Source organism: Miniopterus natalensis, chromosome 2 (genome assembly GCF_054644295.1).
Source record: "Miniopterus natalensis isolate mMinNat1 chromosome 2, mMinNat1.hap1, whole genome shotgun sequence".
NCBI lineage: Eukaryota > Metazoa > Chordata > Mammalia > Chiroptera > Miniopteridae > Miniopterus > Miniopterus natalensis.
Genome location: NC_142082.1, coordinates 162738628 through 162761995, shown reverse-complemented (window position 1 = coordinate 162761995; position 23368 = coordinate 162738628). Strand labels below are relative to the sequence as shown.

Below are 23368 nucleotides of genomic sequence, written 5' to 3'. Positions count from 1 at the left end.
CAGATCTCAACATTAGGAAAACAGTGCCATACGATAATACTATAAAATAAAACGAATTGAGATTGTCTTCCGTTCATATTTTAAAGGTTCATTGTCCATTGCAGGAACAGGGGACCCACACTGTTCCCAGTGATGTAAGTGCCTCTTCTACTATGCCCTGCCCCACCCCCTCTGAGGAAACTCACAAATGTGAGCCATCCAGTTCCCATATTTGTTCAAACAAAGAGAGAAGGCAAATGAGCACCTCAGTCAGGTCAAACAACTGCTTTATTCTCACTCCCTTGTGCTGTGTAAGTGTCTCCCAGAAAAGAAGAACCCAAGTGGCAGGGCATGTGGCTAGGGACGTTCACTGAGCCAGCAGCAACCACAGAAGAATCCAGGGTTGGGAATGAGCACTGGAACCCAAGGCAAAAGGGCGGTTAGTGACTGTTTGCCTATTTCCCGGCCTCTAGTTCCTCAAATGGGAATAAGAGGAGAAATGTTAAACGACTGTGTATTGAGGAACAGACCTTTGACGATCTGGCTGTGATGGGGGACCAGAAGGAGTGGGCAGGGTTAAAGCCTGGGTTTTAGGCGTCCAGTGCCAGGGGCCACTCTGAGAGAGAGGATGTGAGGGGTGTCAGGGGAGGGGCCCAGCTGTGATCGGGGAGGAGGGACAGGGCGGTGAACACAACAGAGAGGGTTCTTCCAGGTGGCAGGGCAGGGGCAGGGAGAGACAGATGTGTTCATTCTGTCCACTCCTTCTTAATGGACAGGTTCCACTCCCAGGTGAGGTGGTCGTGCTTGTCATCGTCGGTGAAGAAAGACTTGTTGTGGTAGGTGCCTCTGGCCAGCATGCCTTTGGGAGCCTCCTCGATCGGAGTCAGGAACTCATACTCTTCTGGCCGAGGCCCGTAACTGCCAACCATAAATGTGGCTTTGTCCACTGGGAAGAAAGAAAAGTCCATTAGGGTAAGAGTCTGAGAGAGAGAAACAAGCACTGCAGACTGGAACACTCGGAGCACAGCTTACAGTGATCAAAGCCAAGAGCAGTGGTTTCCAAGCCTGGCTAGGTGTTAGATTTACCTGGGGCACTTGTTTTTGTTTTTTTCTTAATTTTCTTTTTATTTGAGTGCCTTTTAATACTATAATGTTCCTTTGACCCAAAGACTATGGTTCAGTAACTTGCTGTGGTTCCCAAGAATCGGTGTTTTTAAAAGTATCACAGCTGATTCTGAGTATCAGAAAAATTGCAGAATCACTCAGTGCCCTAAACCAATGGAGATGAAGAATGTTTTTATGGAGATGTAGCAGATTATACCATAAAAAATTCCCAGGTGGTCGAAAGGTATAAAATTCCACTTATAAGTCCTGAGGATGTAATGTACAGCGTGGTGACTATAGTTAATAACACCATATTGTATATTTGAAAGTTGCTGAGAGAGATCTTAAAAGATTTCATCACAAGAAAAAATTATAACTGTGTGTGCTGATGGATGTTAACTAAACTTATTATGGTAGTCATGTAATAATATATACATATATCAAATCATTATGTTGTACACAAAAAACTAGTACAGTGTAATATGTCATTTATATCTCATCCAAAAAAATTCAAATTAGTTGAGACTTGAGTTCTTTTCTCAGCTCTGCAACTACCTAAGTCATCTAACATTTTTGGGTCTCTGTTTCTTTTCTATATAATGAATTTCAAGGATCTTTTATCTAGACTATTATTCAATAAACATATCAATTGAGGTGGATAAGGTAACAGCTGGTAATCACAATTAACAGAATTCATGGATGGAATAACTTGAATGGAAGGGGAAAATCAATAATTTGGTTAAAAAAAGTAAAATTGGGACAAATGGTGAAAATAGCCAACCAACATTATTAGTAGGTGAATAACTGGAATATATTAAGGATAAGTAGAGGATTAGAAAGTACAAATATAGATAGGTAGGTACATAGATGACGTGTAATTACCTGTTAAGTGTTGTGATAAGTCTGAAGGAACAGCTACAGACACATCACAGCCCCATCCCATAAGTGAGGCAACTTAGTCTCTATGCCCAAAGGAAAATAGGAAACTGAACTATTCTTTTCATGGGACTAGGTATTGAGAAGACCAGTTAAGATCTTTCAGGTCAACAATCTTCTGTGGGATCTGAGTGACTGAGTGGTTCTCTGCTTTGTGAATTTATCAGACAATTTCTCCCCTCTCCCTTGTTCGTTGATTTGGTGGGACTGAGGCATTACTGTTTCACACCTCTGTGGGAAGAGAGCCCCCTATGATAAAACAGAACTGTCAGCATGCTCCCATCAGCTTTTCACTTCTCATTTCTCCCTGCCCATACTAATGGAAGAGAACTGAGGACAGGTTCCCAAGGCATATACAGTTTAGATACAACTTGTCAAGAGTGACTGCAGATTAAGTAGTGTCATATTATTTGTTTCAATTAGACAGCTTTTCTCAATTCCAGAAATAATTTTTTTTCTCTTTCTTTATTTAGGAACTTAAGCACTGTCCCTCCCTCTCTTCTCTCCCCCCCTTCCTGCCAACTCTCATTCCAGTTAAACACACATGACAGTGGCTAGGTCTTTTGGTCTTTCCTGTTTTGAATTTCTCTGAATTCAGGTTTTATACTTGTGAACTGCTTTTTTTTTTTTTTTTAAATATTCCTAGTTTTTAAATCTTATTTAATGTTGAAAGTATTACAGATGTCCCCCTTTTCCCCCATTGACAGCCTCCACCCTGCATACCCCCAGGCCTTCACCACACTATTGTCTGTGTCCATGTTTTTTTTTTAGTTTTGAAAGTACTTTTATATACTTTATTTTACTCAACCTTATCTTGATTACTCTTCCTCTTTATGAATAATAAGGTTGAATTCCAGAAGCTGGATGCCCAAGGTTAGTGGCTGACCCCATCTAAACTATGTCTCCTGAATGTGGGTCCTGCTATCAACATCTAGGTCGGAGGTGTATGTGTGCCCTTTCCTAGGGTGAGCACCCACAGCTTTTTATCGGACTCTTAAATGAGTCTATGCCTAAAGCTTCCTAAAAAACAGAAGATGAAGTATCATTGAGAGGCAGATTTTGGGACAGTGTAAAGTGTAGGTCCCTTACCTTTCACCCCAGTCCGGTAGGTGTGCTGAACATATTTCAGGCCCGACACAATATCTCTGTTCACCTGCGGGTGGGAAGGATCCAAGCAATTCACATTAAACAGGCTCTTTCATTTCTCTTCATTATTCATTCTGATCCTACCGAGCGGGGTCTCCTCTGAGGATAAGAAGACTAAAGATTTAGTTCAGAATAAGTGTTGCTATTATTTAGTATGGGGGTGGGGCAGGCGGAGGTTAGAGAGAAGCGTTCACAAGACTCAATGTTTCCAATCCGGTTCTTGAAAACTGGGATTTTTAGATTGAGGAGGGGGTGGTTAATTAAAACACTGTTTCAATATTCTTCACTATATTTCTCCTTCCTCAATGGTCCAAAGAATGGTCTTGAGCTCCCCCTCCCTGATACTACTGGCCAGAAGACCATCCTTGTCTTAGGAAAGCTACCAATGGAAAATATTATGTAAATATTGAAAATCTCAACCTGAAAAATGACCCACCTAGCCTATGAAAACCAAACAATAACGAGAGAAGCCGTAATGGAAAATCAGGTCTAGGGGATGGTTGTGCTCGTAATGTAGATGTATTTGGAGGTCTGGAGCTGAGGAGATGGGCAACACGGAAACCTCCTCCCTATAGACAAATAATGGGTAAAAGCCACTTGTGTCTGGCAAGTATTTTGGTTGTCTGTCATTTTCAGACGTTGTCTGAGGTCGTGATACTTTCCCAAGCCTTTCAAAGAAAATCCACTAAAGCAGAATGAAAATATAAACAGTCCAAGTACTTTGTTTTTCCATTAGTCATTTTACCTAGCACTGAACTGGGTTGTCTGTTAACTTTACATGGTGGTCATGTTCATACAAACAAACTGAAGTGGCCATTGCATCACTAGCTGGAAGGCTTGGTTAATTGTCCACCAATATGAAGAATTTAAACATCTTCAAATGATTTCTCCCCAGCAGTAATTATGGCTCCCTTTTTGTTTTGGACAGAATAATTAAACCAATCTCTCTGTGGTGCATTGTTGGTAGTGAGGTGGCACAGCAGTGAATACTGTCAGCTCAGGTTCTAGACTGTTGCTCTGTAAAATCTGCCATATAACTTATCAAAAGCAGATAAAATGGAAACACACTGAAGAAGCTGTGATAAAATGAAACTCAAATTTTCTAATTACTCTGACTCCCACATGTGGCTCACAAGAATAGGGAAAATGAATGGATCTTTCTAGCAGCCCCTAAACTGGCCCCCTGGGCCTTGTAGCAGATGTGGTCTGAAGGGAACAAGTCCTAAAATCAGGAATGATGGTAGTGTAGAGATAAGGCCCTCAGAATAGTTTCCTGTTTGCCTACTGCCCCATGGAATGCCCATTTAAATAAGTATGTCTGAGGTGGATAGAAGGAAGGTATGAATATTCCTGGTATCTCTTCTTCTGCTTGAACGCCCTTCCCCATTGTCTCTGCCACACCAGGCCGAAGCAGTGTTGGTGATATGAATGAAATGAGAGCAGTGGAGGTCAGACATACCACCTTTCCTCGGGATACAGAAGAAAGAAAAGCAGAAACTAAAAGAGAGATCCCAGGCCAAATTTTGGAAGAGCATTGTGAAGTTTTGGGGGAGAAAGAGAAGAACATTGAGAGCAACTAAGAGAGATAAAAAAAAAAGAGGGTTTTAGGGTATGTTGCTGGTGTTATACACGCAAACTTTCTTGGACATTCTAAAAGAGACGTCAGTATCATTGCTTTTCAATTATTTTTCATTCTGAACTGGTGTTCCTTCCAACTGTAGCTCCACGCTGGGGCAGGCCGCAGGGGGTTCAGCTTCACGTGGGTTACCAAAGAGAATGATCTTCCTCTGGTCAGAGACAAGGCCAAACCTCTGGAGTGGATGGGACTAGAAAACTCCTTTCTGTGCCCTCCTCCCCCATCACCTTAACGTGTAACCCTGACTACCAAGGACCCACACCCCTGATTCCTCCTCGGCCTCCCCACACAGAAGTGCATGCTCCACATCTTTCTCATCTCATTTACATCAGTATTTGCCTTCATGTTTCATCTGATTTGATAAAAACTGGCTTACTAAATTGACAAATTAAGGCAGTAGCATTAATGATTGAAAGTCAGACTGCTGTGTAACCTAGTCTAGGCGTATTTGGGTACAATGCCTTACCACACTCTCAGGTGCTTTAGCAATAAATAGCACTGCAGGAAACCAGGAAGCGAACCGTAGCTCAGTGCCCATTATAGAGTCGGCATCGACAAATATTTTCAGAATGAAACTATTCTGAGGCATATTTGTGGAGGTGGAGGGTGATTGTTGATGGACCCTGACTCATACCCTGCACCCAGGGAAAAGAAAGGCTTGGTGTGCAAATAAAGAGGGAGGTGGGGCTCTCCTTGGTGGATCCCAGGTCTGGAGGGAATGAGGGCAATCAAGGTAAATATAAGCAATTAAGAGCAAACAATGAATTTCTGACTTGCTTATCCTCAAAGTCAAGGTTATTTTTCTTCTTGATTTTGGCTGCTCACTGGGGCATTTACTTCCTTCTACGTCGGTGTATCTCCTATTTAGCTTTGTGCTTACCTAGTCACCTGCCCGACAACCAAATTGTAATTTCCAGTTATTTACAAACAACCACACTCCCTGGCTCTATATAATTATTGAGCATTTAGAGCTGAGGCTATATATATGTTTTATTTTCTTTTCCTATTAAGTGATCCATTTATCTATTTCTCAGTAAATATTCACTAAATACCTACCATTTACACAGTTTTGAATTATTAGAAAGAAGGGATATAAAACCTCTCCCCATCTCAAGGTGCTTAGGCAGTATAGGAGAGAAAAAACAGAAATGGTACAATACAAAACGGTGTGTGCCTCATGGATGGGCGCATCAGGAGTTCACAGGGAGAGGATCCCATTGGCTTAAGAGATTAATGGAGGAGGTCCTGGTTGAGAAAAGACAGGAGGCAAGCGTGTGTCTCAGTGGGAAGAGCCCAGAGTTGGAGAAGACAGTACTATCTCCAGGGGAAAAAAAAGAGAAAAAGCCAAAAAGTATGCCAAGGTGATAATACAAGAAATTTGATTTTTTCTTTCTTTGATTGTAGGAAGGATTTAAACTTTATCAAACATGTAGGGCAAGATACTTACTTTGAAGCAAATTTTCACTCTGTATTCAACACCTTCCTTTAGCACAAAAATTTCTTTTTTGAGGGCTTCGAGATCCCCTGTAAAAGTGAATTTAGAAAGAGTTTATTTCCCTCAGAAGGAGATACGAAAGTTGACGAATGAAGTTTAAGCTCCAGAGCTATTTGCTGGGCCCATTGGAGCAGCATGGACTACATGGCCCTCAACTCTTAAGAATATTTGAGATTAGTGGCTGTACAAACGCACACTTGAAATGCCTGAAATCTTTCAGCTAGATATGAAAGAAATGTGACTTAGTTTGACAACAGCCCTAAGAGTATACAAAGCATCACCAGAAATGAGTTATGTACAAAAAATGTCTTTTCTAATTGTCAACAATAAAAACAAGTTTTAATCAACCACCCTGAGGACAGACTGGACAATCTCTCTATACTCTCTATTGAACACGACAATACATGTACGTGATCAAACAAAAAGATGATTAAAGAATTAAAGAACATGCACCTGCACCTCAAATAAAGAAATACAGGAAAAGTATTACATAAGAATACCAGCTATTTGTACTTTTTTAGATTTGATCATGTTTGTGGCATTTTCTAGCTTTTAGAAATCCATCTGTTTTGATTCCTTTTTATCACTTTAAATAAATTTTTTGCTTTTGCACTTAATTTTGCACTTACAATTTCATATTATTTTTCTTAAGGAAAGTCACTTAAGTTATAAAAGCTTCAGGTTCCATAACACTGGGATCTGCCCTTAATTCCTGCACCCTGGTTGGGGAGCTAATCATTCTCTGTTTTCCCCATGTGAACCTGTATCATTGGACATTCAGGAGTGAGCGTGTGTGTGTGTTTTGCACAACTCTGTGCACATGCTTCATGCACAGGGCTGGTACCAGCATACTACATATATCTGGGGTTCATCTCAGTAGCCTCTTTGTGACAGAAAACCAAATCTGGGTTTCCCTGTGCTGGAAAAAGGGACAGAGACCAAGATTTTTCTGCAGTAACATTGAACAAGACCTTCTAAAAAGAACAAGTTTCCTTAGCGCTCATTCAGGCCTTATCTTACAAAATGACAGTTGTACCTGGTCACGTTACACAATTTCACACCGGAAGAAGCCTGAGTCCTGGTGAGTGAGCGAGCGCATCTCTCCTGGAGAGACGCTCGTCTGTGGGGGGTAGTTGAATTTGTGTGTCTGCTCTAATGATTTCAGTTGAAGAGGAAGCATCTTCTCAACCTCTGATTTCCTCCCTCTGACAAAAGAGCCCATATAAGGTAAAGAGTGGGTATGTTCTGTGAGAGGGGAACCACCTTGCTGCTAAGCCTACTGCTTGAGAGCCATGCTTTGCTCTGACTTAAGGGTTCACTTTTTGAATCTGATAATACTTTATTTTTTTATTGAAGACTTGCTTTTAATGGTCCAACCTCCTAGCTCTGTGGCCCTGTCCTCATTTCTCTCGGATGCCCACCTTAGCACCTTAATTTGTACATTTTGTGAGGGGTTGGGGAGTGGGTTATTTAAAAGAATCAGAGCTTTAAGTTAAAATAGTACGTATTTAACAGTGGAATTTCTAATATTGTTCAAGAGGTCTTAAATTGCTTCTTGCCTTCAGGTAAGTTATAGCTGATGTAAGACCAATACTGTCTCTGAGGTTTAGGTTGTGTAAATACAATTCCAGAAGCATACAACGCGCTTCTTAATATTTCCATCTTTTTACATGAATAATACTTCTGGTATCATGGGCAGATAAAAACCTGAAGTAAATCTGATACAAGTAACTCTGTCCAGTCCCTATGCCTGCACTCTCTTCAGTTAGAGACAGGGGTTGGGCCATCAGTAAGCACGGCCGGTACTGTGCACCCCGAGAGGGTGATTTGTGAGCTGTTCCCCGCACATGTCTCTCAGGGATTCACCTTGCTAGTTTCCTTTTTCGGGGATAGGGGACAAAGAGGAAGCTTCTCCAGTGGTATCATTAGCGCCCTTTGAACAGAACAGGTGTGTCCACTTACCGGTGAGGTCCATGGTGATCGGTCCTGGGGCACTCTCACAGACCAGGGTGAGGCGGGTGACAGTGACATTGGGGGCTTTGGGGTCTGCAGGATTCAAAACGAAATGTAAGCATCGGGAAGAGACGTGTAGTACTGTGTGTGTGTGTGTGTGTGTGCGTGCGCGCGTGTGCGTGCACATTTCAAGTAGGAGAGGGAGAAGATAAAAAGAAAGGTGCTATCTCGATCTGCAGTAGAGATAGAAACAGCAACGGTAGGTTCAGTGCGTTTCATCACGAGGGCCTCATAAATCACAGGAATGCTATTCTCTGCTTCGGGCACTTGCAGGTCCGTCTTAGTTATAAACAGCAAAGGTTTCCCGAGGGACTGGGGCAAGGTAAGGCGCTCTCCTGCTTGGGCACAGCCCCTCCCTATCTCTGGCCTTGTCTTACTGGGCCACAGGGTGTGCGGAAGGGGTGAGTGGTGAGGAAAGGGGTGGGAGGGAGAAATAGGAGACCAGAGAAAATGTGACCCAAGGGAGGGAACACAGTTCTCAGTGGCGATCTGAAATCTTTCTAAGTCCTCCCTGTGCCTTGTGTTTCCTTGTTTCAATGCTGACCTCCACCTTCTCTCCAGAGCAGACCTAATCATACAGCCCATCACTGTCCTGAGCACACACAGAGCCTGGCCCGCTCCCTGAGCCAGGGAAGCACTCGGTGCCCTTTCCTTCGCCCTGCTGCCCAGGAGCTGAATGTAGGCCTTGTCTGCGACCCTGCACGGGGCCCCATCCCCCCTGCACACACACCTGCTACCACAGGGCCATCCCCCAGGAGCGTTTTCTTGTACTTAGTTAGACTTTCATCATCTTTGTCCATCTCTTGCAGCTCCTTCAGGGACTTCTGAGGGGGAGGCTTGTAATTGAGCTTCCCATCCAGCTCCTCCTCCTCCTCTTCCAGGTGTGGTTCTGGGGCCTTTTCAGTCATTTTGGTCTCTGTCCGAGAGAGAGGATAATACAGTCCATTAGCCAAGAGTCAGTGTATCTGAACAACGCTTCTGAGGGTGCTGCTCCCATGATCTTTGCCCTAACGGGCTTCCAGAGTTCTCAGTATTTTCCAGGAGACATCTCCCTAATTTCACCTGTTATATTTCATGAAATAAGAATATAATGCATTCCAGTCTTTTCTCTGCCATGCCTGATTTTTTTTTATACTGTGATGGGTACCTCCTATTCACTGAAAAAAACGGACAAAAGAAAAGTTCATTTGTGAGTTATATGCTACAAGCGAAGCAGAATAGCACACGCAGGCCTGGATGTTGAGCCAAGAGCCCCAGTTTGAATAGTTATGGAAATTATCTCAGTCCTTCAAACCCAGCCAGCCTTGCCAGTGTCAAAGCGCTCAGCATGTACAATCCCAGATATGATGGTTTCAAGAGACAGGTGGAGAGCTTGCCAAAGAAAGTTGGCTTCTTCCCATTACTTGACTCTTTTCTTGAACTCCTGCAATACCTCAAAGGTAACTCATGAAAAGTTGTAGGCCCCCATGGTACCTGCCTGAGGTATCTGAGGGGTTTCATCGCAACACAACTCATCATTCCTTGAGGGCAGGCATTAGGTTCTATGTTTCTCTTGAATCTCCCATAACACTTGGATATTTCAGGCATTTGATAAATATTCATCTATTGATTTACTAGGTTCTATATCTAAAGATCTTTTGTTCTTCTGAAATGACACAATATCTCAAAGGACTCTAAATTTTTCTAGACAACATTGCAACTATGACTTTTGTATCCCTCCATCAATCTTCCTTTTCTGGACCCACTTCTCTTTTAGTACCTCCCACCCCTCCCCAGATTTTCGGTGACCTTATGCTCCAAGACCTTTCCTAAGCATACCCTGGAGTCTTCCCTAAGTGTTAATGACTGAATAATAGGTTTAAAATTTATTCCTCTTAAGGCATGTATGGTCAGAGCTTTTCAGAGCTGAAATGAACCTTAGAGGTGACATATTCCAACTCCTCGCTTAATCATTGAGAAAAGTGAAATCAAAAGGGTAAGAGAATTGCCCAAGTTCACATAGCTTGATGAGATGCAATGTCCTAATAAAGAGGGAAAAAAAAGTCTCTACTGTAAGAATTTCAGGCCCTGTCACAAGCCCCATTGCTGGAGCTATTTAGGGAAACAATGGAGACATTTGGGCAAAGAGATAATTTTCTAATTTCTATCAGTTTTACCCTGAGGGTGACTCCTTCCTTGCCTGTGGGTAAAGGCATCATTGCTTCAAAGTGGCACAGCTGTAAGACAGTATCTATCACCCCTCATCCTGAGTGACTGCAAACTTCTGTAATGCGCCCTGACAGTGAAGTTATCTCTGGCCAAAATCAGTTGTGGTTTTGAGTTTCAAAGTCACTATCCTTAGCAACAGGAAAAACAATAACTTGGAAGTAAAGATACATAAAAAGTAATTTTAACAGGAAAAAGAAAGGAAAGGAAAATGGTATCTCCTGGCTCATTGATTCTCTTCTAGCAAAATAACAAGCCAAATGCGATGAGCCTTGATCAACTCTGCAAACAGCGTTGCAATGCCCAGGCCCGCTTCCTGGGCAGGAAGGAAGCATGTAGGCCTGTTCCTATAGCAACTCCTGCCTCAGCTGAAGAGCCAGCACCACTCAGAGTTGAACGTTTAGAGAACAGCACAGTAAACACAGTGACTAACTCAGCTCATGTTCCAAAGGAAACTCAAAGAAAATGAATGAACTGGCTGGAAAAACAATGAAGGATGCAGTGGGCGGAGGTTGTAGTTGTGGGTAGTTTAAGGACAATCATTAAGGGGCAGATGAAGAGCGACCCAGAAGAGACCGATCAGATGAGACAGGTTCTCGCCTGTTGATTACCCAGGAGCCTGTCCAGATCCCCAAGGTGGAGGTCACGTAACAAACTTGTGGATGGAGCGTCAGGAAGGTTATCTACACATGAGGGTATCTCAACCCCCACGGACAGGCCTTTCTGGAATATGCTACATGGTTCTAACAAGTCCTCTGCTTGAAGTCTTGACTATTAGACTTCACACCCAGCCACTAACCAGCTCAAGGTGATTTCAGTAACCTGCAGGGAACTGTAATTCTGCACCCTTGCATCTCAATTTTGAAATGTGAATAAGAGAGAGAGAGATGGAGACAGAGAAAGATCTGATCTGGAACAGGATCTGCTAACCTCTAAAGTATGATGATCATTGGCAAGTCAATCTATCTGTCATCTAGATCTTGACCTCATTAGTAAATAGAACTTTTATCAGTTCTAAATTTCCTTAATTCATTGCAAACAGATACAATCATTGCTCCATAAAAACGAGACACCAATTTATTTAAAGACATCGAAGAGCAGAGGGTAGTGTGGGATTACTGAATGAATTTGTTGCAGTCAAAAGGAGGACACTCAGGACCACATTAAAATAATTTAATCTAATTACATAGCATAGGAAAAAGAGGTATGAAGCCAGACAATCCAAAACCAGTTCACTCTAGTAAGCTGGTTAGAAAAAGATGAAAATGTCATATTATAGCAAATAGTGGACTGGAAAAGCAGTTCTCATGGAAAGTCCCTTTAAAGCAAAACTAGGTCACAAAAATTTGGTGAACTTGCTGTTTGCAAGACACCATGCTTTAGCATATACCGATGCTTAAGTTGCTCTTCCAAGTGAAGAAAGGGTTGGAGGGTGGGCAATCTAATCGCACAGAGAAGGCCCAGCTGGTTTGACTGATTTTTGGAGATTACAGGTCTCTTTAAACATATAATAAAAGTCATGGTGCTTATAAAAGGAAAAGAAAGGAATAAACCCATGAAATTGTACATGCAATTCAGGGGTTCATGGACCCCTGAAGTGCTTCACAGACTTTACTGGAGCCCAGGGTTAGGAACATAACCTTGAAACTGTAACTTTTGGAAATATGAAACAGAGTTGAGAAAGTTTCCTTCTCTCTGGGGCCTGGTAGACCAGTGACACAACTTAGCCTCAAGCTAAGGATCAAGTTCATAAACCCGAAATGTTGGGTGTATAGAAGCAGGAGGCAATATCAGGTAACATCTGCATCTGAGGGAACATGACCACAGGTCTGGCAGAGGAACAAAGGTGCCCAGGCAGCAGGCCTTTAGGAGAAGCATTCTGTGGCCCATCTACTTGATTCTGGATTATTATTTCTTCACTGAATTAAGCTTCATCACCCATAGGTTTTGTTTCTGGCTTTGCTACTAAACTAGCTGTGACCTCACTGAGCAAATGATTCAACTACTCTGGATCTTTCTTTCCTCATCTGGGGAGGTGAGGGGTGAGAGCAGAACACATCTAGGTGCTTTCCTTTTCTAAGGCCTCTATCTGCGTGTTTCTCCTGACTTGAAGTCAGTGTCAGCTAAGCTGGCATTCAGTTACCCTATTTCTGTCACTGTGTATATAAGAGATTATATCTCTGTTTTAGGATTTTTTTCTCTTTTTTTCTTTTTTTAAAAATATATCTTTATTGATTTCAAAGAGAGGAAAGGAGAGGGAGAGAGAGAGATAGAAACATCAATGATGAGAGAGCCATTGATCGAGCCCGCAATCCGGGCATGTGCCCTGACCGGGAATCGAACCCCGATCGCCTGGATCCTAGGTTGACGCTCAATCGCTGAGCCACGCCTGGCCGGGCTGTTTTAGGATTTCAAATGTATGTGAATCCTCCAAAATGTGCTACATTTCAAATTTCATAATTTATCTCCGGGGAATCTCAGATTCTCCCAAAGCCCCAGCTATAAATGGTCTAAATAGTTTGACGATGATTTCCCAAACTATGTATTTGTGTTTATTTAGCCACAAATGGGAGTTTTCTTTTGGGTGCTTGCTAAAGTAAAAATTGAAATTTCGTGGAAATTTTATAGGCCATTTTCTAATCTCATCTTCTAAAGAATTGGATTTATTATTGATGGTGATTATAATAACTATCTTACAGAGCTAAATGCTTTCATGAGGATTACCTCACTTAATCCTCACTACAGATTAGGAAACTTTTCTACAGATTCAGGTAAATAACTTCCTCAGGAAGATATATTCTGTAAGGGACAGAGCTTAGGTTGTCTGGCTTTTAGCTACTACGCTCTGTTGCTTCAGTTGTCTTTATTAAGAAGTAACAATAAAATTATAAAGCACGCCAGACATTTTGGGAATCCATTGGGGCACACAGGCAGAGGTAGATTCTTCTGTGCAACACTCTGCAGGGATGGCGTTAGCAAAGCGAGGCTTTCAGGGCAACTCTGCCCCTTGTCCCCTTGAGCAAGCCTCTGAATCTCCCTGAGCTCCACGTTCATCCTCTGCAAAATTAAATCTGTGCACTAGATGGTCCCTGAGGCCCCTTCTTAGTCCAGTGATCCTAATGCTTCCAAATGTAAAGAAGTCTATGAAATGAGAAAGAAAAAGAGGAAGTGGAGGTGGGGTCGCGAAGCACCCAGCCCATCAGCGCGGACCATCTGGTTGGGCTCTTCTCACCTTCTCGCTCGCCCACTGTTTCACTAAGAACAGGGTTCTTTTGTTTGTTTGTTTGTCTGCATGTTGTTTTTGACTTTGATACTTTACACAGGAAAAACGAAATGGAGAATTAACAATTACATGTTTAATGAGGTTAGTGCTCTGTCCCAGAGCATATGTGGCTTCTTTCACGTGCTTACTGTTTCAGTTTTCTCCATTCTTGATGCCTATATACTGATGAATTTTCACAGTGCAACCTTCACACCCCTGCACCTGCTGTTCACTGAAACAATGACAAGGGTTGGATGTACTATGGTGGAGACTTAATCATTTTCTCCAGCTCAACTAAAATGCCTAATGAAATTAAGATGGTTACTCATGGCTTGAGTATGACATAGCACAAATTGATGCTTTCACTTGCAAATTCGGTGGAATTTCCAAGGCACTGAAAGTGAAATACATTTATGAATTTGCACCAATCTCAGGATAGAGCACATTGTCTGGTTCATTAGTGCAGTTCCAAATAAGGTGAGGGTAAAGAAGAGGTGAAACTGTTGACTTTAGATGAAACGAATCACCTGGTAAATTCAGAGAAAAGTGAGTTTCATGTCTACTGGAGCATGGACTTGGAGTCTGATGGGTCAGAGATTCAAAATGTGGTTTGCTCCTGACTTATTACAGGACTTAAACAAGTTATCAGTCTCACTGAGCCCAAGTTTTACCACCAGTGAGCTGGGATTAATCTTTTTTTATGGGGTTGAAGAGTAGCAGAAAACCTATGATAAGTTCTAGGACGACACTGACGAATAGTAGATGTTCAATAACTATCCAGCCCGGTCGGGTGTGTCTCGGCGGTTGAACATCGACCTAGGATCTAGGAGATCAAGGTTCGATTCCCGGTCAGGGCACATGCCCAGGTTGTGGGCTCCATCCCCAGTGGGGGCCGTGCAAGAGGCAGCTGATCAATGACTTTCATCATTGATGTTTCTATCTATCTCTCCCTTCCTCTCTCTGAAACCAATAAAGATATATTTAAAAAACAAAACAAAACAAGACAAAACTATCCATTCCCTTACTCTTCTCCCTTCCCTACAGTACCGTCTGTTTTGTTGTCCAGCTTTGGTGAAGAGTGGTAACTGACTGCCCAGGCACCAGATGCTTTCCCTTAGATTTGCGGTGTTGACCATGTCCACTCCTTCCTTCTTAAAAATAGATTTTGTTTCTTTGAGGAGTACAGAGGAGACAAGAAGTCCTGGGAATGGCAAAGACTGTTTATTAACTGAATCAGCCTTAAAATGGGACTGTCACTATCTTATTTCTCTACAAAACTTCCACGCGAACAATTTAATTTTAGATTCTATTTATTGCTCCCTATCATAATTGAAGCCAGAGGTCATTCTATGAGTGATGAGAAAAGCACAGCTAATGGAGAGAATTCCCTCTGACTCTGGAGCAAAACGTGACTCGTGTCCTAAAGTCCCCAGATCGTGCATCTGGAAGCATAGGCCACGGATATTAGATAAAAGAGGCAGAGACGAGGAAGGGGGAGAGAGAAATGTGGAAGTACTAGGAGGGGATTTCCAGCAGAGAAGTACCTATGGAAGTAAGCATCAACATTCCCCCCCACTCCCGACCTGATGCAGACCTACTCTCCCCTTATCGGGGGCTATAGCTCTAGAGCAGGTCACAGAGAGTCAGGTCATCTCTGAAGGACTGAGCACATTTCAGAGCCAGCCAGGGATTTGGGTCTGCTTTGCCGCCTGCTCGGGGATTTGGCTTATTTGGGGCATGAGAGTTTATCCCTTGGCACACCAGAGCTGCCTGGGGTTTGGAGTCCTCCCTGGCGTCTCAGCCTTCCCCAGTGACATGGAGGAGCTGGTGCTTCCTGGGGTCCCTGGGGCTCCTCTTTACCACCTCAGCTCCATGAAGAACATTCAAAACTGCAAAGCTGGGTGAAAAGAACCAGCCCAGTGCCTGAGAGGACGATGCCTGGTTAGACACAGTAACATTACATTAAATCCTGAAGAGGGTACAGATCCCTAGAAGCAGAATTCTTTTACATTTCCTTTGGTGGGAGAAACAGCACATTGTTTCTTGCCTGTGCATTCATAGTAGTCCATTTCTCTCCCCAAGATTCATGTGCAAAAGGAGGGAGAACTCAACTTCCCTTAAACTTTTCTGTGTCTAGCGTGGGAAGTCACTGCGCGAGGCGTTTTCACAGATATTTCTTCTAGCAGGTCCTTAAAGAAAACTACATCAAGGAAGCCGTTGTTGGGTAGAAGACTATACTGCAGTAATTCAATACATTTACAGTCTTAAATGAAGCGTGGAAAGTTAGACAGAAGTAAAGACTTTTCTTTATGACCACTTGTGCTCAGAATATCATTCCCTTGAAGAAAACCCATGTGAATTTTAACGAGCTCTGGCTCTGGAAATCAGAGTGTAACACAGCATAGGACAATCGAGTGCTTATTGAATGAACAAATGCTTATGTTTTAGTAGCAACATGAGACCCATCTCTGGATTTGCCAGTGTGGACTCGAATCTAGAATCCCCGGAGGGAACACCACTGACCCAGGAACAGGATGCTCAGAATGTGGGGTTAAAGAAAGTTCTCCCATGGGACATTTCCTAAAACGACCTTCTCAGGCACTGTAGATGTCCCTTTTCTACCCCCTACCAGTGTGTGACTAGTAGAATCACTTAACACTTCTGAGGCCTGCTGTCTTCCCTGTGTCCTCTCAGGATTCAAATTTAAAAGTTTCTAACACCAGACCTGACACATCGAAGGTGCTCCACATAGGTTGGCGCTTTCTCAACCGCCTATATTTTTCTCCCCAGGGCTGTTCTCTTCCCGATAGCTGGAGTTTGTAACCTACTGTGCTCCCATAAACTGGCCTCATTTTTTCTGCCACATTGACTTTGCCCATCGGAGCGTCCACTGAAAACAGAACCTCGATGTTGCTGGGAGCATGCTTCCCTGGGGACAAATGCGTGCCGTCCTCAAACAAGGAAGAACCAAATTTCAGCGCCTGGAAGATGCCAGCCAGGTTCTGTTTGGCTGTGGCACGGTGACTCCCCACGTGCTGGGCCCATGTAGCACGGATGGAGACTGAAACCTCCTTAGAATTTCACACATCTCCCCAAAGGCTGAAATGACCTCCTTATTGTGCTTATGTCATATCTGGATTGGGAGGGATATTTTCTTGTAAATGTAACAGACAAAGCAATGGCAAACATGAATGATACCTGCCTGTGACTAAGCTCTCTGGGGCCAAAACAGATCTCTTGCTTTCTCTTGCTTGACCACACCTGCAGTGAGAACCCAGCATGCTAACCCTGATTTTAGGGGCTTTTGGTCTCTAGGGGAAGGGGTGATGATAGGAACTCCATGTGAGAGCAGCCTGCCTTCCCCCACCTGGAACAGGAGACCAGCTAAGGGTTTATTGGACCCACCCCTTAAGTTACCCTGCATCTAGGGTTTAATTACAGGCTCTGTTTATAAAACATGTTGACTGGGACATCCTGGAAAAAGGAAGAAAGTATTTCAGGTGATGCCTAAAGCCCTTCTAATGGCAGCCAAACTCAGACCTTGACATTTTGAAGACCCATGGACCAGGTGCCCCGGCTAGGTCCACTTGGATTTGTCTAGAATCTATCTCTTGATAAAGTATTCAGTGTCGTCCGTATTTTGTTTCTCGCTCTTTCAGATGTAAAGACATTATATATATACATACATTTGGCAACAACAGCAATTACCTCCTGCCCATCTCACCGCAGGAATTTAATACTAGGTTTTGTTACTGGTAGAAATTCTATGCCTGCGTGACCGAGAGTAAATAACAGTGTATTCTAGCTACCGTACTTCCTCCTTGATCGTTAAATCCCATTGTACCCCAAGGGAGGCTTTCACTATGCATTTCTCTTGTATCACCAGAGAATTCTTTAGTGGAAGGCAGTTTAATGTTTGACAGCTTTGAACCACTTTTTTCCCTTTGCAGCCAGTCTCTTTAAGTCTACTTAAAAACAGGAAACCGCACATCTCCACCCCAGCGCCACCCCACCATCCTCCAACACGCTTCCTATCAGTTTGGATCTATAATCTTTTTGCTTCTGAGCCTGGCCAGATGCCTGCTCCCACCTGGTAGGAAAGCCCTGCGCACGGACACTCCCCGGCGATCGCGCCCATAGCCCGTGTCCAGGACGTGCAGGGCTTGGCCTCCTGGGCTGCGGCTCTCCCCTCCCGCCCTGAGCTGTCTCCCCTGAGTCATTGCTGCCATTCCCGGCTGACTTCCTCTTCTCTGCAGAGCTGTTCCAGCAGCCTCCTTAGTACTTTCTTATCAGAAAGTTTCTTTTAAAGAAGAACTGCCCCTCTAAAAAGATCATACGCTGTAAAGGGCTGCATTTCTCTGACCCACCCGGAGCCTCCCCGACCCCTCGGTATTTCAACTTACATTCAGCGGTTCACGTCTCTGTCCGGGGTGCCTCTGTCTCTCAACTCTGACTTCTGAGTACTGGCAGTTAGAACAGGAAGGAAGTTACTGAGAAAAAAAAAAAAAAATTAAACCTACTAGAAGAGGAAACCCTGGGCTGTCTCAAATCCTGTGCTGCACGCACTATCTCTACATCAGCGAACTCTGCGCAGCATTCCTGTCAATCAATGGCACATGTGGGAGCATGACTGCTCGTGTGAACACGGATATGCATGAATGTTCATGCAAGGGCGTGGAGCCTGCAGCCACGAGTGCTATGAATAATTGTGCGACTGTCTACAAATCAAGTCATTTCAGTGCAGGAGCTCACTGAGGCTCCTAGTCTAAAACCAGTAGCAGTGAATTCCCATAGGCTTTACTTTGTATCGCTAACTTCTGTTCCTGTGGGGTCTCTGCCAACCTCTTTATCAGCCAGATATGTTGAAAGTTTGCTGGCAGTGAATGTAGGGTGCTAAAGAATTACAAATGTTAACTGCATATATTTGGCCTTAAATTTTAAAATTTGTCCTCAAATAGATTTCTAAATTATCGATGGTTATAACTTCAAGAGGTAGCTGTGAATGGCAGTACAGCCAAATGTTACTTGTTGTAGTTTTCACTATTTTTTTTCTTTTAAATAATAAAAATAAAAAAAGCCAAAGTACTGCTTTTGATTAAACCTAGGAATGCAGGTTACAAAGGAAAGTGAAACTTCATTAATTCATATTTTTCTAACTCAAAATTTGTGAGAACTTAACAAGTACTAAAATAGACGTTGCACCACATGTGAAGAAACGGCTTGTGAAGTGATTTAAATGGGAAGACGTTGCAGAGGCCGTGTTTGAACCATTTGAGGGAACGAACAGGTTTTAAGCACCCAAGCCACATGTACTTTGCACATTTCCATAGCTGCTGCCATTGATAAATATTTATTCATGCTAATATCTCAATAGTCAGTATTTGCATTGTTTCAATATGCTTCGAGCTGACCGATCGAGCACATGTAGTTGGAGAGACTGACATTGACTTTGTTGTCATTTACATGCGCTGCGTTTTGTTCACTTAGTTTTGTAAACTGATGCCTCAGATATATCTTATCCTTGGTCAATGGAACCGAAACAATCAAGGAGATGGTGGTCACTGGATGGGAGAAAAGAGATTAGTCTACAAAAATAAAAAAGGAAAACAGTAAAGTAGTAAAATTCGTAAAAGCATTGAAAACCAAATACAGTTTTAGTAATAAATTTCAAAAGGATACAGGTAGAAGATAGCCCTTGAAACAAAGCATCCGACTACTGTATTACAAATAAAAGCAAATATTCATTTACACAGAAGGCAGCAAATTTTGTAGCTCAGTGCTCTCAAGGTGGGGACACGGTTCTTTCTGTATCATGGTTGAGCTCTTCTCTTCTTCCAGTTACTATTGTTCAGTAGATGAAAGGCAAAGTCTCTGCGCTCTTGTGGAACTTGTTCTAAGGGGGCCAGACAATGAAAAAACAACATAGGCGGAATAAAAGATTTGGAACAAGAGAGATATAAAAGTTGGAGTGGCAGATTCATGGTCCATATGATATTTCTCATGTCATTTTTCATGCTATTAGGGAAAAGATCTCACTAGTTAAACAGGGTATTTTTTTCTGCAAAGCCCAGTGTGTGCTCACAATTTTTCTTAATGCAGCACTTTTGACGCAAACATTAGAAGGTATAGAAGCCCCTAAGAAAAGCCTGTAAAATCAGAACATGTATGTGCAGTGTGTGTGTGTTTACTGGGGGAGAAGAGAGCATTCGTAACGTCACTAAATCCTCAAAGGGGCCCTTGACCTCAAAAGGATTCAGAATTGCTAATTTATCAAGGGGGTCTCAGTAAGTTGGAGCACAACTGCTATGCTCTCCTGTATTACCTCCCAGGGCACAGTCAGGGCAGGGATCTACCTGAGATCACCATTTCTCATTTTCTTCTGCTGCGGTTCATTGTTCACATGAATTTTTCAGATGGGAAAACTGAGGTGAAGAGGCTCCTTAAAGAAGATGTGCTAGGTACCGAGGCTCTGTTATTACATTTAAGCTTCTGCAGATGTAAGAACATGCCTGTCGCGGTAGTAAGAATGGCAGTGAGGATCTTAGCCCTGCAATACCAAATGCAATCAAAAGAACTCGTAAACCTGCATGGGAATTTCCAGAAAACCAATCAAATCTTTGAAATATTTTTCAGCTTTCGTTTGTTGTTACAAAGATACAACTGAAAGGTAAATTCTAGGCACATCTTTCATGGGGTGGTACCTTGGCCATGAGCCTGAGAAAGTGACACCTGATTGCAGGCTGTTGAGATGTCCCCTTTCTGCACAGATATGTTTCTTGGAGACGACAAGTATAGACAATAAACTTTCAGGGAAGACTTTCTGCCTTGTAAGCTGTCGGTTCTGAAATGCGCCCATGAGACACACACACAGCAGCCTGGGCTGGCGGGGAGAGCTGACGTTCAGGCGGGTGGCCTGGCTCTGTCTTTCGTTGTCAGTGTGTCCGCGGGCCAGTGCTTTCATGCCCAAGCCTCAGTTTTCACATCTGTAAAAGAGGGATGGCATCGACCTTTAGCGTTGCTGGAAGGGTTGGAAATCATGTATGAGAAAGCATCTGGCAGAGTTCTGACCTCAGAGCAAGGGTTTAGTAAATGTCCACGCTAGGAAAACCATCACCATCATCATTATGTCATGATTTTTCTCATCACATTTTGGTCCTTATTGCTACAGAGCAACTATTAGCATGACTAGAAAAGGGTTTTCCAGAAAGCGACAAATGAATGAACAAAACCAACCAATGAACAAAAACCCTCATGGACACAGACGACAGTGTCGTGGTTACCAGCGGGGAAGGGGGCTGGGGGACTGAAGAGGGTAAACGGGGTTAAACACACGGTGAGAGAACAAGACTGAACTTCGGGTGATGGACACACAATGCAATATGCAGACGATGTATTGTAATATTGTACAGTTGAAACATATGATGTCACCATAATAAATTTAATTTTAAAAGGACAGAAATGCAGAAGTAATAAAGGGAAAAAGAAGAGCTGTTTTCATCTAAGCACTCACAATCGGCCTGGGCATGTCTCAAATATTACTTTTCCTTCTTCGAAGCTTTCCTCCGCTCATTCAGAAGAGCATATGTTTCTCTGAACTCCTGGAGTGTGCATTGTTTATATAATTCAGTACTTTAGTAAACACCGCCTTGTATGAAGTGATTTTTATTAGACTTATGCCTCCATCCAAATATAAAATGCCTGAGGAAAGGGCTGTGTCTTACATACTTTGAATTCCTGGGAGTGCCTGGACTGAATCGTGCCAGAATTTGAGTAAAATTCTTCCGAAGTGGATCTGTCTCAGTTAGACAGAAATGCCTGCATGCCTCCTCTCTCCCCGCTTTCCTCGGGCGATACTATTGCCTTGGGGAAGAAGAAGTATGGTCATGTGTCTGCAGGGCTTACTGACAACAACTTTACTTTTTATATATGTGACATGTTAAACTACACTCTAAGACTCCATAGCGTTGGCATAGAGGCTCATTTCTAAATACAAATCCCCTGTTGGGCAGGCGATTTGCAAATATTGTATTCCAGCATGTAATTTGTCTTTTCATTCTCTTATCAGAGTTTTTTAGACAGCAAAAGTTTTTAATTTTGGTAAAGTCAAATATATTCGATTTTTCCTGTTACAAATTGTACTTTCACTAGCAAATCTGAGACCTCATTGCTTAGTCCAAGTCCCTGAAGAGTTTCTCTTATTTTTTTCTAAAAGTTTACAGTTTCATGTTTTACATAGAAGTCTGATACATTTTGAGCTGGTTTTTATACAAGGTGTGAGAATAAAGTAGGGAGTTTTAGGTGCATAAGGTGTGAGGTTTAGATGTTCATTCTCCAGCCCCATTCTTGAACAGGCTCTTACTTGCCCAATTTCCTTTACACCTTGGTCAAAAATTAATCAGGCTCGGCCGGGCGTGGCTCAGTGGTTGAGCATTGACCCGTGGTCCCGGGAGGTCTCAGTTCGATTCCCAGTCTGGGGCACATGCCTGGATTGTGGGCTCGGGTAGGGGGCGTGCAGGAGGCAGCCGATCGGTGACTCTCATCCTTGATGTTTCTATCTCTCTCTCCCTCTCCCTTCCTCTCTCTGAAGTCAATAAAGACATATTAAAAAAAAAAAAAAATTAACCAGGCATATTTGTGTGGGTCTACACCTAGGTTCTCTGTTCTATTTCATTGCTTGTGTGTCCCTCTGTCAATACCACACTGTCTTGACTACTGTAGTTGTCTAGTTAGCTTTACTATTAGGAAGAGTGATTCCTTCCCACTTGACTTTCTTCTTTCTCAAAATAGTTTTGTATATTCTATAGTCCCTGCTTCCATATAAATTTTATAATAAACATCTATGTCTACAGAAAACTGCTGGAATTTTTATAGGAATTGCAATAAACATAGATCCATTTAAGGAGAATTCACATCTTTAGTATATTGAGTCTTCCAGTCAATAAACATGGTGCATTTCTCCAATTATTTAGGTCATTTTTGATTTTTTAAATTGTCATTTGTAGTTTTTAATCATATAAATCTTATACATGTTTTGTTAGATTTATATCCAAGTATTTTCTTTTCTTTAGAGCTATTATAAATGGCACTACTTTTATTATTTTAAAAATTTAAAAAGATATATTAGAATTTATATACACATGAGAACAAATGTTTTCCCTTCAAACTTGTAATATCTGGAGGCTATTTTCCTATTTCAATCATCTCTTTCTTTTTTCTAAAATTGAGGTATAATTGACGTATAACATTCTGTTAATTTCAGGTATAAAACATAATGATTCAATATTTGTATATATTGCAAAATAATCACCACAATAAGTTCTAGTTAACATCTGTTATACATACAAATTATTTTTCTTGTGATGAAAACTTTTAAGGTCTACTGTTACAGCAGCTTTCAAATATGCAATACTGTACAGTAGTGTCAAAAATTATCATGTTGGTAAAACTGGCCTCATGAAAAGAGTCAGGAAATGCTCCCTCCTCTCTATGTTCTCAGAGAGAATATTGTATTTTTAAATCATGTTATTTTTTCAAGATTAACAATGTTGATCTGGAGAATACATTATCACAGTAGCATAGTAAGGGAAAGAGG

The 23368-nt window shown here is 42.3% G+C and overlaps 1 protein-coding gene across 1 annotated transcript; it reads right to left on the bottom strand.

The window, feature by feature from the left end:
* Positions 1 to 249: 249 nt before the first annotated feature.
* On the bottom strand, positions 250 to 18218 carry ARHGDIB (Rho GDP dissociation inhibitor beta). Its single transcript, XM_016197498.2, has 6 exons — positions 18180 to 18218; positions 9040 to 9225; positions 8259 to 8342; positions 6249 to 6325; positions 3109 to 3172; positions 250 to 925 (listed from the first exon to the last, which is right to left on the bottom strand). Exons 2-6 carry the CDS (start codon positions 9215 to 9217, stop codon positions 726 to 728), a joined length of 603 nt encoding a protein of 200 aa, XP_016052984.1. The 5' UTR covers positions 9218 to 9225; positions 18180 to 18218; the 3' UTR covers positions 250 to 725.
* Positions 18219 to 23368: the final 5150 nt, after the last annotated feature.

Bases quoted from the DNA above. Each gene is read 5' to 3' on its own strand.
- ARHGDIB (XM_016197498.2), bottom strand. From the start codon at position 9,217: ATGACTGAAAAGGCCCCAGAACCACACCTGGAAGAGGAGGAGGAGGAG. The intron at 3,173-6,248 runs GTAAGTATCTTG...TCCCACCCGCAG, and splicing joins GAGTGAAAATTTGCTTCAAA to GTGAACAGAGATATTGTGTC. The intron at 926-3,108 runs GTAAGGGACCTA...CTTTCTTCCCAG, and splicing joins CTACCGGACTGGGGTGAAAG to TGGACAAAGCCACATTTATG.